This window comes from Anabrus simplex, chromosome 6 (genome assembly GCF_040414725.1).
Source record: "Anabrus simplex isolate iqAnaSimp1 chromosome 6, ASM4041472v1, whole genome shotgun sequence".
In the NCBI taxonomy this organism is placed as follows: Eukaryota; Metazoa; Arthropoda; class Insecta; order Orthoptera; family Tettigoniidae; genus Anabrus; species Anabrus simplex.
The window spans coordinates 246,538,942-246,556,941 of record NC_090270.1 but is presented as its reverse complement, the minus strand read 5'-3'; the positions used below and the strand labels follow the sequence as shown (position 1 = coordinate 246,556,941).

The following is an 18,000-nucleotide window of genomic DNA, read 5'->3' as shown; positions in this document are numbered from 1 at the left end:
CATAACCCTGCACATCTCATCTCACATGTGCTGCAGGATATGGCTTCCAGACCATAGTGTGATTGTCACTTCCTGGCAAGTTGGGATCCTGCTTGAACAAATCCACACCAGTGGCACTTTTCCTGCTACTTTCATCACTTCGATCAAGTCCAGCGGGGATGGGGCAAGGATGGTTGAGGCAGGTTTAGGGTGAACTGGGAGCCTCTAGTCCGGACCTGCTCGTTGGCTGCAGATGTGTGATGGTCATCTTCACGAGACCTGGTGGCCAATCAAGAATTCAGTCCTGCGTCTATGTCTGGGAAGGCCTATTTAGGACCATCACTGCCCACCCCAAATGGTGAAGGCCCTAGAAAATGTGGGCTAAGCATCGCACACCCTTTCGCCTGGCTGGGCAGCCGCACACAGCGGGTAACCCCACAAGCGGTTGAAATATGGCAGACGAATATAAAATTATAATTGATCCTGAAATGTTAGAACATTGCTTGATAACAACAACAGTGACAGACCGGAGAGAAGAACAGCTCTCATCACTCATGAGCTTGTTAGACTAAACATAGACGTCACTGCACTGAGCGAAACCAGACTATCAGATAAAGGGAGGATCATTGAGTCTGGATTAGTTTATACCATCTTTTGGAAAGGGAAGGAGAATGGAGAGAACCATATTCATGGGGTTGGATTCGCAGTTAAGGCAAAACTGGTAAATGATCATCAGCTCACAACCATTGCATTCATTGAAACGCTAATTACACTCCGTATACCACTCTCCGGAGATAGGTTCCTCACACTCATCTCTGCATATGCCCCCACCCTAAGAGCTGATGATGAAACTAAGAACCATTTCTACCACCAGCTGAACTCCATCATCACCAAGATTGCACCATCAGACAAACTGCCAATGCCTGGAGACTGCAATGCCAGAGTGGGAAGGGATAATCGGTTGTGGGTAAGTGTAACAGGCAAACATGGTATTGCTAATTGCAATGCCTGTGGTCTGCTACTTTTCGGCCTGTTTGCAGAATATGAGCTGTTCATCACTAACAATCAGTTTTGCCTACCTAACTGCCACAAGACTACATGGATACACCCATGATCTAAGCATCTGCACATCTTTCACTTCATCATCAACCGACAGTGTGGCAAGAAGGATGTTCTCATCACTAAGACTGCAAGCAATATTGATGATTGTTGGACAGATCACAAACTTCTGATCTGTCGACTCAGAATATCCTTCCATTGGAAACCAACTGCATTACCCCAGTAAGCCCCGATGCAAGATTGCCACTTTCAAGCTCTCAGATAAATCCACATCATCAGACTTCCAAAATGCGATCATGAGCTGATTGGCAAGCAATCCAGTATGCACAAATCAAGTGGACAAAGATTGGTCAACACTCCAAAGGGCTATCATTGAGTCAGCTGAGGAATTTAAATTTAAGAATTTCATCTTATATCCATATTGAACTGAGAATGTAAGAGAGGTAACTTAGGAGGTCCACCTTTTCAATGCAAATAAATGTTATAATGGTTAAGTTATAACATGTTTACTTGGAACTAGTTTCAGCGCTATTTAGCGTCATCTTCAGCCAAAATGTGAGAAATGAGCATAAGTACATAGATATAAACATATCATTACACAAAATATTATAACATTATGATTAAATAAGAGTAAAAAGGTTCAGGCATGAATTTTTGAAAATGAGACAAAGTTCTCATAGTGCATTGGTACTGCCGGTGGCTCGAAGTAGCCTACGCAGCGGCCTCCACAGTATGCACTAGCCATGCGTCTTGGTGGGTGTACTATTTACCACATGATGAGCACAACTTAGCACACTGGGCGAAAAGCTGGCAACCAGAAATGAGTTAGCTGGAAAATTTATAATGTCCATTAACGGACCAACTATATTGGTATTATAAATTTACTCATTCAGAACAAATATTTCAGGTTTCCTATGGGAATCAACATCTTCATCATCTGATGGACAGGCAGGCATCAATTTTTGAAAATGAGACAAAGTTCTCATAGTGCATTGGCACTGCCGGTGGCTCGAAGTAGCCTACACAGTGGCCTCTACGGTATGCACTAGTCATGTGTCTTGGTGGGTGTGCTATTTACCAACTGATGAACCCAACTTAGCACACTGGGGCAAAACGCTGGCAACCAGGAATGATTTAGCTGTAAAATTTATAATGTCCAATAACAGACAAACTATATTGGTATCAGTGTTCCAAGACTCGTTGTGTGGGCAGTTCTGAAACGCTTTGGCTGTCTTGAGCATTTTGTGGTCCTTATGCAAGTGCTGGAAGGATCACTTCTCCACTCTTTTAAACCGAAGCTATCAGCTGTGTGTTGTATTGAGCTCCGTTCTTTTCGCGGTCTTTGTGTGTCTTTGTGCTAGGCTGTTGTTCGTTTATATTTCGTAGTGTAGAGTTTATAAAAGTATTGTTTAGTATTTTTAATAGTATAGCGCGTTATATTGTAGTGAATAGTGTGTAACAAGTGATCTAATTTATATAGTAGCTTAGTTTAATATTTTGTTCGGTAGTTATATTGTAGGTTAATTTTAGGCCCGTGTGTGAATTTGATATTCTGTCATGTCGACGCCTACGTCTAAGGATGAAACTCCCAAGAGAAGAAAGCCTTTCGGACGTGGTACTCCACTAAGGAGCCAGGCCCGGGAAATTGTTTGCAATGTTAGGGAGTATTTCTAGAAGGAGAAAGATAACGGCGCGCCTCTCTTGCCTGTTGCGAAAGCAGTTCAGAGAACAGCTGATGCGACCAAAATCAACAGGAGCACAGTTATAAGCATAGGGAAGGAGAAGTACTCTGCCGATTACCAGACAGCGGGGCCGTCCAAACTTGAAACTCCAGGGAAGAATAGGAAGAAGCCTAAATCTGTAACGGAATTAGACTCTTTTCAACAAGATGCTATTCGCCGGCATATTTACGCCTATTACCGTAGGAAAGAATATCCTACTCGTGAGAAATTGGGTCGTTCTCTTGAAAGCAGTGAACTTTTTAGTGGGAGCAAATCTTCTCTTAGAAAAGTAGTTAAAAATCTGGGTTTTAGGTACAAGAAATTTAACAGGCGAAGAGTGCTGATGGAGAGAAGCGATATCGTGATGTGGCGGTGTAGATTTCTGAGAGAGATTATAAAGGAGAATTTTGATTCTATTGTATGATTGGACGAAACTTGGGTTAATGCTTCTCATTCCCAGAGCAAAGGCTGGACAGATGATTCAGTAGAAGGCACTATGCCAGTACCTGTTGAAAAGGGGGGCAGAGTCAGATTCACGCCGGTACTTCGCAAGGTTTTGTGCCAAATTGCTTGTACATGTTCCGATCTAAGAAAACCGGAGATTACCACGAAGAAATGAATAGTGGCACATTCCAGAAATGGTTTGAGGAAAGGCTGCTGAGCAACTTGCTTGAAAAGAGCATTATAATCATGGACAATGCCCCCTACCACTCCGTCATTCTTGACAAAGCACCAACAATGGCGGCTAGAAAGAATGAGCTGATTAATTGGTTGAAGGAGCACGATATTTCGGTTCGCGATGACATGAGGAAGGGGGATCTCATGCAACTTGTGAAACAAAACAAGCCCCAGCGCCCAGTTTATGTGGTGGATGAAATAGCTAAGAGGCATGGCCATAAAGTAGTTCGCCTTCCACCATACATTGCCACTTTAATGCGATAGAACTGATTTGGGCCCAAGTGAAGGATTATGTAGCTGAAAATAACCGACTCTTCACAGTTTCGGAAGTTGAAAGACTTATTTTAGAAGCCATAGGCCGTATAAGTGCGGAGGACTGGAGCAACGTTGTGAGACACACGAAATCAGAGATGATTAAAGCTTGGGAGAAAGAAAGTCTTACAGACGATTATGTTGAAGAGTTTATTATCTCTTTAGGGTCAGGCGAGAGTGACACCTCAACAGACGATTACAATGCCGATAGTGACTCAAAAATGAGTGGTGTGTTCCCTTTGTAGGATTATTTCCTTCATTAGGGGAAATTGAATCTAACAGCAACGCAAGCTCTTCTACATGGTGAGTAGAAATTTAATTTAATTTACTCATGTTTTATCTTTATCTTTTCGAGCATTGATATATGTTTGTCTTGTAGTCTTATCCTAAATGTGTTCTGTATTGTTGTTCATCTTATGTGAATTATGTATGTTGCTACAAAGAATAATTGATTATGGACATATTCCAGTATATATATTTCCGTTCGTGTTGTGTATCGTAAATCAGCTGTTTGTATTCGTTTGTATTTGTATTTGTATTTGTATTCGTAGCAGTTTCCGGTTAACTGTCAAGTCGAAACTCATAAAAACGGAACTATAACTGAAATGTAGTATGCTGATGATACCGCATCACCGGCTCTTACACCTGAGGAACTGCAACAGTCAGTGAACAGTTTGAAGGATTCATATGACCTTTTTGGCCTCACCATCAATGCCAAAAAATCCAGGTACTTGCTCAGCCTCCACCAGGGACTGAAAATGAAAACCTACAACCTGTTTTCCAGTCTTTGACCGGGTCAGGGATGTGATGAATGAATCATAAATAGGCTGTTAGTACAATGGGGTCGCCACTCCCAAAGTGATTTATTAATGACTGATAGATTGCGTTGAAATGAGAATGGAGAGTGTTGCTGGAATGAAAGATGACAGGGAAAATCGGAGTACCCGGAGAAAAACCTGTCCCGCCTCCACTTTGTCCAGCACAAATCTCACATGGAGTGACCGGGATTTGAACCATGGTATCCAGCGGTGAGAGGCCGACGCGCTGCCATCTGAGCCACGGAGGCTGTCCACCAGGGACTATCATTCCAGAATTTAACATTCCCATCTCAAACACCAAACTAGAACAAGTAGACCACTTCACTTACCTTGGGAGTATCTTGTCAAAGAGTTGTACTTCAGAACAGGATGTGGAAAACCGGCTTCGTGCTGCCCATGTTGCCTTTGGCCGACTATCACACAGAGTCTTCAGGAATAAAAACCTTACAATTCACGCAGAAAACTAATGGTGTACCATGCTGTAGTCATATCTACACTTCTCTAAGGCTGTGAAACGTGGACCTTATACGACTGTGAGATCGAAAAGCTGGAGCCCTTTCACCAGCAAAAACTACACTCCATTATGAACATAAAGTTGGAAAACTACATCTCTAATATTGAAGTTCTCAAGAAAGCTTGCGCTAAGAGTGCAGAAGCATTGGTCATTGGCCATCACTTCAGATGAGCAGGACATGTGTGCTGTATGAATTACACCATAGACTACCGCGCCAGGTCCTCTATATGGTGATCTTACTTCCGGTTTAAGACCACAGGGTGGCCCCCTGAGACGTTTCAAAGACTAACTGAAACAATCCTTAAAAATGTCAGAAATAAACCCAGAAACCTGGGAAACACTTGCCAAGGACCATTTATTTGGCAGCACATTGTCTGTGCCTCAGTTCAACACTTCAAACAAGAAAGCCACAGGCATGAATATATTAAGCAACAGGAACACAAACTTCGTCAAACCCAGCCAAGATTTTCCCCGCTCCTCAGCTGCGCGATGTGTGGACATATGTTCTATGCAAGAATTGGCCTGTACATTCATTGGAAGTTTAAACACAAACTGCCGTGAACTGAAGCGAGCTATTATCCAGGAAGTATGTAAACTCGGAAACGAGTAACTGTCGATGACAACTACGATGATTGTTAAAAATCACAAGTAATTTCACTTTTCAGTGGAGGGGTCTTGATTTACCTAGAACTATGGTTGAACCAAATTCAACATGCCATTTGTAATAATGTGTAAATATCTGTTCTTCTCTGTAGCTTTGTGTTATTTGATGTGACAACATTTCACTCTGAGCATGCATTGAAAGTTGGTGTTATGAAAATCAGCTTGTCTATTTCAGGCTGATTTTTGGCAAATTATATTCTGTAGCAGTGCAGAGGGTTGGGAAGTGGCAAGGCTTCAGGTCGTGATGATGTAATACTAAAGTAATATGAATTCCAAAATATATTTAATACAATTCATTCTTAATTAATTGACTTAATTATGCAACAAACAAAAGGATAAATAAATCAATAAATTTAAAATATACCTAGGTAAATGGATATTAATTAGAAAATACAACTTTAGCAACAAATTTGAAACAGGAAACTGTTCTTAATTCTTTAAACTCCTGTTGAGGAGCATAGGGCCATGACGGTGTTTCACCATCTGGTTCTGTGATGTGGCATGTGTTTCAGCGTTCCCCATGTATACCCAAGCTGCTCACTCTCTATCTCCATTGTTTTCCTCCATGTCATCTTAGGTCTAGGTCGTCTTCTCCTACTCTGGCCCTGAGGATTCCACTCGAAAGCTTGTTTTGCTGTGTTGTCATCAGGTCTACGCATTGTAAGACCAGTCTACTGCCATTTTCTTGTCTTGATCTGCTGTTCATCAGTAATTGCTGCGTTGTCTTCCACAATTCCTCATTTGACAACACGTCTGGCCGGTATATCCCTAAGATGTTTCTAAGACATTTGTTCACACATGTCTGAATCTTCCGTTTCAAAGATTTGGTCACTTTCCAATTTTTACATGTGTACAACAGCACAGACTTAACATTGCTATTGAAGATCCACAGTTTTCTTCTCATACTGAGTTCTTTAGACCTCTGTGGGCCGGTTTCATCAATGTGGATAAACCTTAACCCTGTGTTATACAGTTTTAACTCTGAATTTGACTATTCATTCTGTTTCATCAAATAGGGTTCATTCTAACTTTAGGTTGAGGCTGAAGTTAACTTGACCCCTCTTTTCATCTAGGTTGAACTTGATGTTAAAAGCAAATGTCCACTGTGAATCATGCATTTGATGCAGAGTTGATTTATTTAGACTTGTTAAATGGTGTTCCTAACAGAAATAAGCCTATAATAAGAAGGAATGACTTTCAAAATCTATCTGAGGAACAATTTCTGAAGAGGTATAAACTGTCAAAAACCGTTGTCGGTAAAGTCGTCGGTGAAATTCGCGAGAGGTTACAGTACACAACAGACCGAAACAGGTCTCTCTCTCATATGCTAAAGGTATTGATTGCACTAAAGTTTTATACCACAGGGTCATTTCATATAATGGTCGGAGACAACAAGGGTTATATTTCTGTCAATTGTCAAGTAATCTGTGATTCTAATCTCAAAATTTCTGATATAGTTGCAAGGTGGACTGTAACATGGGCAGTGCTGTTAAATTTGCCTGTTATTTTTTTCCATATGTCCTCCTTTTCTTTTAGTTTTATCTTGTCAGTCTTCTTGCATTTTATAATGCTTTGGTACTCGGTGGATAATTCTGTAAGTAATGTTTTTCTAAAGCAGAAATATTTGTGCCCCTATTTCTCTTCTGAACTTCCTTCATTTTTAGCTCACTGCAATTAGTTCTATCATGATCACAAAAGAATAATAGTAAAGAATAATATCTACCACAGAAATGAGGTAGAAATCAGAATACTGCACAAGAAATAAACGAAAGAACCATGCAAGAAATGTGTTCATAATCTCTGATTTTTAGTCACTGCCTCCTTGATCGGTAAGGGCAGCTGTTTCTGGCGAGGGTTAATACGGTGTTAGTCAACCCTCTGCCGATTGCTTGGTGAAAAGCGTGACTTGTAAGAACGAGTTAAAATATTAACCCTAGGTAACAAACCCAGGGTTATAGTTTATTTAACCCTCGTTGATAGAACTGGGTCTATATGGGATGGAGTGTTGTGAACCTACTCTTAACTTTGTTCAAATGGCTGGTTATGTTTACGTCTGCCTCACCATTACAATGCTGCTTAGGTAGTGGAAGCTATTCACTCTCTCTATAACCTGCCCATCCAGTTGCAACAGTGTATTATTTAGGTTCCTCCATCTCATTTCCTTTGTCTTCTTAATGTCAGTCAGAAGTCGAACTTCCTGTGCTTCATTTTCCAGGTCTTTAAGCTTAGTTTCTATATGTCTACAACTATGAGCAAGTAAGCATAGGTCAGTAGCAAAGTAGAAATCTTCCAGTCATTGAGTAAGATTCCACGATCCCAGTTGCTTATTCATTGCGCTTCTCATGACAACTTCAAGAGTTTTAAGGAACAGTAAGAGTGAAAGTAGACATCCTTGTTTCACACCAGTCATAACTTCAGTTGGTTCCCTCAAACGTCCTTTATGTTTCACTTGTATGTGTACTCATCATTACGGTCTGGATTTTTAGGTTTTAACCTATTTTCTTCCTTGCTATTTAATGAACAAATTTCAAGTCATATTTAAGGATTGGGGCAAAAGTCATGGCAACTATTTTTTTTCTTGTAGGTATGTGAATGGATCACAAACGTATATGGTCATGTGGAAGTTCTGCAGGCATAGTGTGTATGCAGAAAAACAGATGGCTCTGTGATAGCTGGTAGTAGCGCAGCGAGGGCTGTGAAATCAGTCAGGTGGTGAGTGTCGTGGAAGATGGAAGTAATCCATGTGGAGCAGCGCGCTTACATCAAAACAGCCATTCTCCAATGGAGAAATGCGATGGAATGTCACAGTGAATTAGTGGAAGCCCTTGGGAATAATGTCCTACCACTCCGTACATTAGCACGGTGGGTAGGAAAGTTTCAGCAAGGACGTGTGTCAACCAGTGATGAGCAACGTTTGGGATGACCTGTTATTGTGCACACCGATGTGGCACTTGCCGTCATCGAGCAGCTCCTGGATGAAGACAGACGATGTACACTACTGGAGTTAGAGAGGACAAGTGGCATCGAGAAACGCACCGTCTGCAGGATATTGCGTAATGAGCTGTAACTGCGCAAAATTGCATCGCGGTGGGTATTGCATGCACTGGCGGAAGTTCAAAGGTGGGTGCGATATGCAATATGCTCTGACAACCTTGCACGCTGGCAACAGGACAGTGATCAATTCTTGTCACGAATAATCGCCATCGATGAATTTTGGGCCAGGGCATACGAACCGGAACTGAAACGTCAGTCCGCAGAGTGGCGACATGCTGGATCACCAAGGAGGTAGGAGGTCCATCAGATTCCTTCCCCAGTCAAATTGATGGTGATCATCGTGTATGACGTCAGGGGTGTCATTGCTTGCCACTTTGTTCCATATGGCAGAACAGTGACTGCACAGTACTACAGGGACTTCCTGGTGCGACAGGTACGATGTTGCGTTCGGGAGAAACATCCGGACCTTGGGGATAGTGCAATAATCCTGCATAACAATGCAAAACTACATAAAGCAGATTGTGTAAGGCAGCTACTGCGACGTTGGGGATGGGAAGAATTGAAGCACTCACCGTACTCTCCTGACATTTTGCCCTGTGACTTTGATTTCATTCGAAAGATTAAGGAATCACTACGTGGTAGGCGGTTTGCAACACGAGAGGACATTGCTAATGCTGTGCGCAAACAGGTGACCCGATTTACACATGGTGCGGCAAATGCTGAGGTAGATGGTATTCAGTGCCTCACACATCGTTGGCAGCATGTGGTGTTAGTAGCAGGGGACTACTTTGAGGGTCTTTAGGCCCAGGTTTGTCATGTCAACTTTATTTATGTACTGTGTTGTTATTGTTTTGCACCGGGAAGGCCATATTGCCCTGTATACTACCATAACAAAATTAGTGTGTTACGATATTTCAGTGCTATTCATTGTCCACACATGTAGTTAACACCTTGTCCTTTCATCTGTATGTGTCACATTTTCCAACCGGACTGGTATGTTCAAGAAAAAAAATAGTTGCAGTGAGTTTTGCCCCAACCCTCGTGTTTGTTTTGCCCTTTCTGAAGCAGAATATGAGCATTTCATTGCTCCAAGGAATACCTAAAAGGGTGGTTGACACCTAAAATAACCTAAATAGCTCTTTTGCTTTCTTCTAATAAATAATATTATTTTTTCCCATTGAAACTTACCGTAAAACTATTTCCACCACTAATCCAGTCTTCCACAGAGAGTACAGTGGGCAGATAGCTTGGTGAATGGTTGGTGCAATACTTTTCTAACTTTAATTGTTGCTCAGTGAAACAATGCCTAAATCAAAAAAGGGATTGCTACAGATTTAAATTTTACTATGGATGGTTGAGTAGTCCTCTGTTGAGTCCTCTGTCGAGTCCTCTGCTCCAAGTAAGTAAGTAAGTAAGTTTACCATAACTAACCTAAAAACTGCACTGCAATTCCCTAGCATACTTACTGAAGTATATGTACAATTTCTATCTATGAGCAGAAATCTCATCTTGAGCAGCATTAATCTGCAGCTGCACACTTTGCTAGTGTAGCTGGGATAAATAAGTTCAGCAACAACAGTAAGCAAATGCTCACTTCTGTTACTCCTGCTACTACTAATAATAATGATGTTATTGGATTTATGTCCCACTAATTTACTAACTAAAACTAACTTTTACGGTTTATAGAGACACCGAGTTGCCAGAATTTTGTCCCGCAGGAGATCTTTACTGTGCTAGTAAATCTACAGACAAACCGTTCATGTATCTCAGCACCTTCAAATACCACCAGACTGAGCCAGGATCGAACTCGCCAACTTGAACTCAGAAGGTCAGTGCTCTACCACCTGGGCTACCTGGGCCAGCATGCTCATTTATATCACAGTTGGCAATCCTAAAGATAACTCATGACTATGCCAGGTGTTGGGACGTGCAAACGTCTTGTGGTATGTGCTAACTAACCCGACCATGAAAACATTCTTAGAAGACATCACTGGCCCCATCCATGAAGCGGAACCTAAAAGAAACCCATTTTAAGCATACAAGAGGTAAGGGTTATTCTGCCCAAAGGCAGGTCCGAACCTCTGCAGAGGTGTTCCTGAGCCAGAGTTTACGTGCGGTAGGGTGGCCAGTTCCTTTCCGCTCCTCCATTCCCTTACCCCCAACCAACAGTGCTTGGCAACCCATCCAACTCCTGACCACGCCCAATATTGCTTAACTTCGGAGATCTCACGCGATCCAGTGTTTCAACACGGCTACGGCCGTTGGCTAAGCATACAAGAAATGTAAAACAAAGGTTTATACCTCCTAAAAATCCTTATTTATCAAACACGCACTTAATCATTGTGATGATCTTCTTGGAAATGCCAAAGATCCTTGTTACTCTCCAGATCTTGGCCCTAAAAATGGTATGGAAGGCCTTCTTAAAGTCAATAAAGAGATACAAAACTGACTGTTATTCTGCTGATTGCTCTGCAATTATCCATAAAGTATTGATCTGTTTGATACAGGAGTGACCTTCTCCGAACCCAGTCTGCTCTTTTCCCAGCTTACTGTCCACATAAGCTTTAATTCTGGTGAGGATGATTCATGAAAGAACCTTGCTAGGCTCAGAGAGCAGTGTAATACCATGCCAGTTGTCACAAAACGATAGGTCCCCTCTCTTTGGAAGTTTGATAAGCAGCCCTTTATTCCATTCTTTTGGAAAAGTCTCCTTTTCTCAGATAGCAAGAATTAGTGGAAGCAGAAATTCTGCAGATACATATGGATTTGCTTTGAAATGATATCCAGTAACAAAATATCCCCTCTTATTTTTTGTGTATATCAACTCAAGAAAATATCATTTGTAGCTATTGATTTATTTACATCATTTTCCATTCACCTTATCAGAATACAGCAAGTCTTGTTATTTTGGATATATTGACAGCTGAGTAGTTATATAAATAAAGAAGAGTGCAAAAAAGGTATATTTTGCTCCATGTGGTAGGCGTCAATGTAGTAGGTGCGTAGTTAAACAGATTTATCAGAAAGGAAAAGTGAATTCTTTTCTGCTTTCTTTTCAGTAGTATTTCCCTATCTTGCTGTAAATGCTATTAGTAATGCCCCAGCTTTGTTATTTGGCCAATATAAAGGCTGAGTTATATAATTTTTTTAGGAATTCATATTTTGACTAATATCCAACAATTTTACAATGAAATGTGCCCTTTTCCTCAGTAGTTCATAAAAAAACTTTCCAGAGAGACGGTGTTGTGTTGTCCTTTCCATGAGAGTTAGTTGGAAAAATGTCTTATTAACCTTAGAAAATTACATTTCATGCATTTAAATATGTCTGTGTAAATGATAATAATAATAATAATAATAATAATAATAATAATAATAATAATAATAATAATAATAATAATAATAATAATTGTTACGGAGTTATCCGTGGTAGTCAGAGGTGAAAGAAGGTGCTGGGATGAACAGGTCTCAACTTACGAAATTAAAGTTAATTTAAAATTTAACAAAGGTTATATTTTCTTTTCAAGGTCAAGAAATAACAAGTATAACAGGAACTCAGTAGTATATCAACAAGTTAAGAAAGTACAATTACAGTTTATTAATGGATTTTGGGCTTCGAGCCCCAGATTCACAATTCTTGAGCAATTAGCCCATCTTTACTTATGTATAAGGTTCAACAAAGGGGCAGAAAACCCCAATCATACCAAGGAGCACTAGCTCCTAATTACCCAGTAAAGCCTCCTCGAGGCACACAGAACCCAAATTTAAGAAAGACCAACCCGCTCTCAAAGTTCAAGCCCATCAACGGCCACACCAAACTCCACCTTCAAGCTGTCCTCCGGACACATAAAGACAGGGGTAAAAATACCCAACCTACTGAGGCCTATTCAGTAAAGAAACAGGACAATGACATGGCCCCAAAATACCAACTTGAATGGAGGCGTACTCAGCACTCCTAATACACTTTATTAAAACCTAATTTGGTCCTAGGCCGCATATGCAAGGGCTAATCCCATACTACGGAGGTGACACAAAATAAAACTTTATTACATTACGAAGAGATGGGAAACTGTTATAAAAATGTAGTCACCTCAAAACAATATGAGTGGGAGCTCGAGAGGGTAAGGCACTCTCTATCCCAATTTGTAGTTAAAGAGACAGAACTTTATACCAAGTGTCTTTTACATTTTAAAGGAAGGTTACATGATAAAAGTTTCGAACCTGCCCTGAGGGTTAAACTGCTGAGCTAGCAAACAAAGAAGTTATTAAAAGGCCATTACATGATGGATGCACTGCCGCCTGAAGAAAGGGGCGCTTCCCGCCCCCTGCTATATAATCACACTAGGAAAGATGTTACTGAAGTGGCCCCGAGACCAAAAAATCAGCAGTTTATATATCCTCGTGGAAGATTCGAGACGTTTCATGAATGATTACAACCCGCCCACAAAATTTTATTGGTTACCAAACACAGTTACAGAGCAGGTTGGGGAAAAAAACCTCGATTGGTCGAAAATGAATTTAAGAAATTCGGGATTGGCTAATTTCGAAACTGGCGGAACGAACGGATTAACATTGCCAACTCAAACAATGACAGAAAAATTTAACAAAGAACAAACTTATGACTACAAAATTTCTTTAAAAAAAAAAGAAGTTCCTTCAATTTGCACTAGGGTCACAATTATAGTTCTTAAGTGGTGTCATCTAGAAGAGAATGTTCACATTTCTTGCTACAGAGAAAACAAAAACGAATCGAAACTGACATAGTTCAGAACACTTCAAAATTTACAGTAGGGACATCTTCTGAGAAATCTTAGAATTAATGTGGTTGTTAAAGTTCAGGCTTCCTCCAATAGAGGAGTTTCAACTGGCGCAATGTTTGAATTAGCGGCCTGGAGGTGTACCGCCCGGTACAATAGTAATAATAATAATAATAATAATAATAATAATAATAATAATAATGATAATCCCTTTAATAGTACTTTGCATTTCATCACTGTATGATATGCAGATTGTAATAACATTGCAGTTATTGAATGTAAATAGCTTCAAGTATTTAATAACATGTTTACTTTATCTGCAACAAATTTACCCTATGATTTCTTAGCTTAACATGAAATGAGAAATATCATTTTTGAATATAAATGCACCTTATCATCATCATCATCATGATAATAATTTCTATTTGTGAAATAATATAACCTTACTTGAGTGCTAGTGGGTATTTTTCTTTGACCATGTTACCGTAGTTCATTCACAATTATTTAGTTCCCTTATCTTTCTTTTTCGTCTGCTGTACCTGTCCTAAAACTTAGCAGGATGGCATTAATCAATTACATCTTCTTCCACCAATCCTCTGAAGACTTTTACAATGTCATAATGCCTTCCAACATCGTCATCTGTTTGTCTTCCCATCTCTTCCTTACTCTTCCATCTGATCTTCCTATCTTCTACATCAACTTTCTTCGTATCACCTTGATTTTGATTTGTTTCTACTTATGATACCTTCTGTATTTCTGAGGAACTTTTTCTGTCAATGTGTCAGCATCAGAAGTTGATAGAGGCACAAAATGGAAAGTATTCATTTTTCTGCTGTTGGTGATTTAATATTAAAATTTGTTTAAATGAATTAGAATTTTTCAAATTAGATTGGTAGATGTTTATATGGTTCTGTGTATTTCTGGACACATCCTGCTTTATTATGTCAGCATCTGTCCAACAGTATAAGATAACCCTAAATAATATTTATTTTCCCCAGGATGTGATGATTGAATCTCCTCTTGGCAATAGGTAAGCAAATCATGTGCTACATATACATTTTATAGTTAGGAGGACATAAGAACAATATCATTTAAAAATATACTTACATTTGATTTATAAATTTCTTTTGGATCAGTTAGAAGTGATATTTGAATGCAATCCTATTACAGTTTGTCTTTTGCAGTGGACCAGATTCATCGTTTTCCACCAGTGCTAAAGGTCACACAACTGCTCTCTATGCGCCAAAGTCTCAATTATGTATTATATGCAATGCATCATTCTCACAGTATGCAGACTTGGAAAAGCACATGTTAGTTCACGTCTATATTTGCGATGTATGTGGTAGAAGGTTCAGCTTTCGTAGTAACCTAAGGAAACATCTTGTAGTGCATACTGGAGAGAAACCATATGAATGCTTTGTATGTAAGAAGGCATTTACAGAGAAATGTAGTTTGAAACGACACGTGGTGATACATACTGGAGAAAAGCGACATTGCTGTACGGTATGTGGTAGAAATTTCAACCAGCACGATCATTTGAAAAGGCATATGTTAACACATAATGGTGAACGTCCTTTTTCATGCAAATTGTGTGGTAAAGGTTTCATTCAGAGTTCTGGTCTTAAATCCCATATGGTAGTTCATGGTGGAGATAAAAGTTACTCCTGCAATATGTGCGCAAGATCGTTTGCTCAGAGAGGAAATCTGATGAAACATATTGCTGCTGTTCATACAAGGGAGCGGCCTCATTCATGCCCTGTCTGTGAGAAGTCATTTGTCACCCGTGATCATATGAAGCGACATATGTTAATTCACAATGTTTTCCCGTGCACAATGTGCAAGATGACCTTCAACCGTGAGGAGAAACTTACAAAACATTTGTCAATGCACACAGAGAATAATGATTCTTTATCTTGTCCAACATGTAACAAATTATTTGCTCTAAAAAGCTCTTTAAACAGACATATGAAAATGCATAACACATAATTTGCTGAGGTTGTTTGCCCCGTACATTCTGATAAATCTTAAAATTGTTTAGTTCTTTGGACAGGTATTTGAGGATGTTCCAGATGTCTCCAAGAGGTGCAGAGTTATTGTTTAGCAGAATGTTATTGCTAACATTGAAGTGTCTGCAGTGGACCCAACTCATCTTCCTGGCAGCATTACTCTCAGTTCCATAAAATACGCTGTTTGGGTTAGATTCAGAAAAGCAGGGTTGCGTGCAGGTGTGCACATTTTAGCCAGCATTAGCATTTTAGCTGTTGAGTTTGAGATGCTCTCTTGGGCATTTCAGAAGATTTCTGGTTTCAAATGCAAACTATTAAATGGATTAATATTAATTTGAACAGTTGCTGGTGTAAGAATTGTCTATAATAGTGCATTCCCACAGTCTTTCCACTCAAGACTTTTGTCTTCCCTTTCCTATCCTTTGGTTACTTCTTGGCTATTACAGTTACATTACTTATCCTCTTCTCCCACCAACCCTTTCATCTTTGATATATAGCTTAGAATAAGTTTTAACAAAGTTATATTATTGAAAGGTACTCGGAACCAAACAGTTAAATATATTAATCCCACTGACTTTATACAGTGTGTGACAATGAGGTATGGCCAGCCATTCAGTACACATTCCTCACATATAGATGAAGAAAATGTGTTATATGGACATGGGGTCCATAAATGTTATTTCCATCTCAAAACAACTCTTACATCAATCATGGGAAACACAAGGAACGGAATGTACCAGCATGCCACATACCTGCCATCACATTGAATCCTGGATGTGACAGTGGTTTGATGCACTTATCAATGCTGATGGAGGGCATTTTGAACAATTCCTGTAAAAACAGGTTTTGTGTAGTATGCTGGTACATTCTGTTCCTGTGTGCTTACTGTGATTAATGTACTGTTCAGAGTGGTAGAAAATGAGTCGTAACATAAAAATATAGTCTCTATAGAGACACATTTAATGAGTTTGATAGATCCCGAAGTTCAATTACCAGCTTGCCCAAGGATTTTAATCATGCTGGTTCAGCAGTAGTCATCTTGACTTGGATTAGGATATATGTCAGGGTCTAATGCATAAAGAATCCCTGCACTTTTTTCTGAATGTGTTAGATACTTTATCTTTCAGAGGAGCCACCAATGATCATGTTGTACAGCTTTGAGTCAAAGCAAAAATATATTTCTGACCCGTGTTTATTCTCCACCTGATTAACCATTAGGTACAGTATACCACAATAGAAGTTGGAAAATTAATTGTGACATTATGTTCCTTAACTCTTTTGTTGCGGAAGTTTACTTTTGTCAACTTGGTACTTTCCTGCTATAGTTTCTGTGTGCTTCTTTAATAAAGGTGCATTTAATAATACAAACATCTATAGTTGTGTATTGTCTATGTACGAAGCATTGTTTGAAAACGTTGCCCCCAATACTGGACCTATGTTTATTTATCCTTCACCTGCCCACCCGCCAACATTCCTGTCAGCTATCTGGCAGAGAGCAGGCTTCACACAGCAACTATGAGCGTGCAGAACGACATTAGTATTGACAGTGAAGAAATCTTCAATCTTTTAGTGGCCGGTTCTGATTCAGACTGTTCAGTAAATTTGGACAATGAAACAAGTGATGATGTGCATAGTGATTGTTCAGAAAAAAGTGCCGAGGAAGATTTTAATTTTGTATTGGACTGGCGGGACATTAGTGATGACATAAGAATTACAAAACTGAAATTACATGTTGGGGCTAATTTTGATATGACAGTGAAAAGTGAAGTTTCAAATGTTGATGACACATACAAGACATTTCTTCAATTTATGCCGCGTTCAGTTTTTGAGCATACAGTAATGCAAACAAATAGATATGCTGAGCAGTGCTTAGATAAAACATTTGATTTTCCTCCACGTTCAAGGTATAATTGATGGACTGAATGCACAATAGAAGATATTCAGGCAATGGTGGCTATTGATATTGGGATGGGATTGTGCTGTAAATCAACATTACAGACTTGCTTTTCCAAACAATAATGGCTTACTGCTATGCCTAATTTTGGCCAAGTGATGTCATGAGTCAAGTACTGTCTTCTTTGAACTTCATACAATTCAATAACAATGAAAACCACATTCCTGAGGGGTTGCCAGGTTATGATCCATTATTCAAGACCTGCCATTTCTATTGCAGAAAATATGTACCTGGAGCACTCTCCACCTTTAAAATACTTATCAGTTGATGAGTCTATGCTGAAGTTTACAGGAAGGTTGTGGTGTAAGCAATACCTTCCTTCAAGGCTATCGACAAAATGGGGTGTAAAATTGTGGTCACTATGCGACAGTAAAAGTGGTTACCTTTGCATGTTTCAGACTTGTGTAGGAAAGGACAGTGATGAATCAGTCCCTGGGGGGGAAACTTTGGGAGAGAATGTGGTAAGAAGCCTGACAGAGGGTTTTGAGAATACTGGCAGAATTGTGTACGTGGACAATCTTTTTTCAAGCCCAGCTCTTTTCACCCAG

At 39.7% G+C, this 18,000-nt stretch overlaps 1 protein-coding gene across 1 annotated transcript in view; it reads left to right on the top strand.

Annotated features, from left to right (window-relative positions):
* The window catches only part of LOC136875698 (zinc finger protein 501), a 63,666-nt gene extending 46,752 nt beyond the window's left edge, over nt 1–16,914 (top strand). The window contains exons 4-5 of the mRNA XM_067149259.2: nt 14,491–14,522; nt 14,677–16,914. Of these exons, the coding sequence (XP_067005360.1) occupies nt 14,491–14,522; nt 14,677–15,478 (834 nt within the window). The 3' untranslated portion in view covers nt 15,479–16,914. The remainder of the gene's footprint in view (nt 1–14,490; nt 14,523–14,676) is intronic.
* The last annotated feature ends 1,086 nt before the right edge of the window (nt 16,915–18,000 follow it).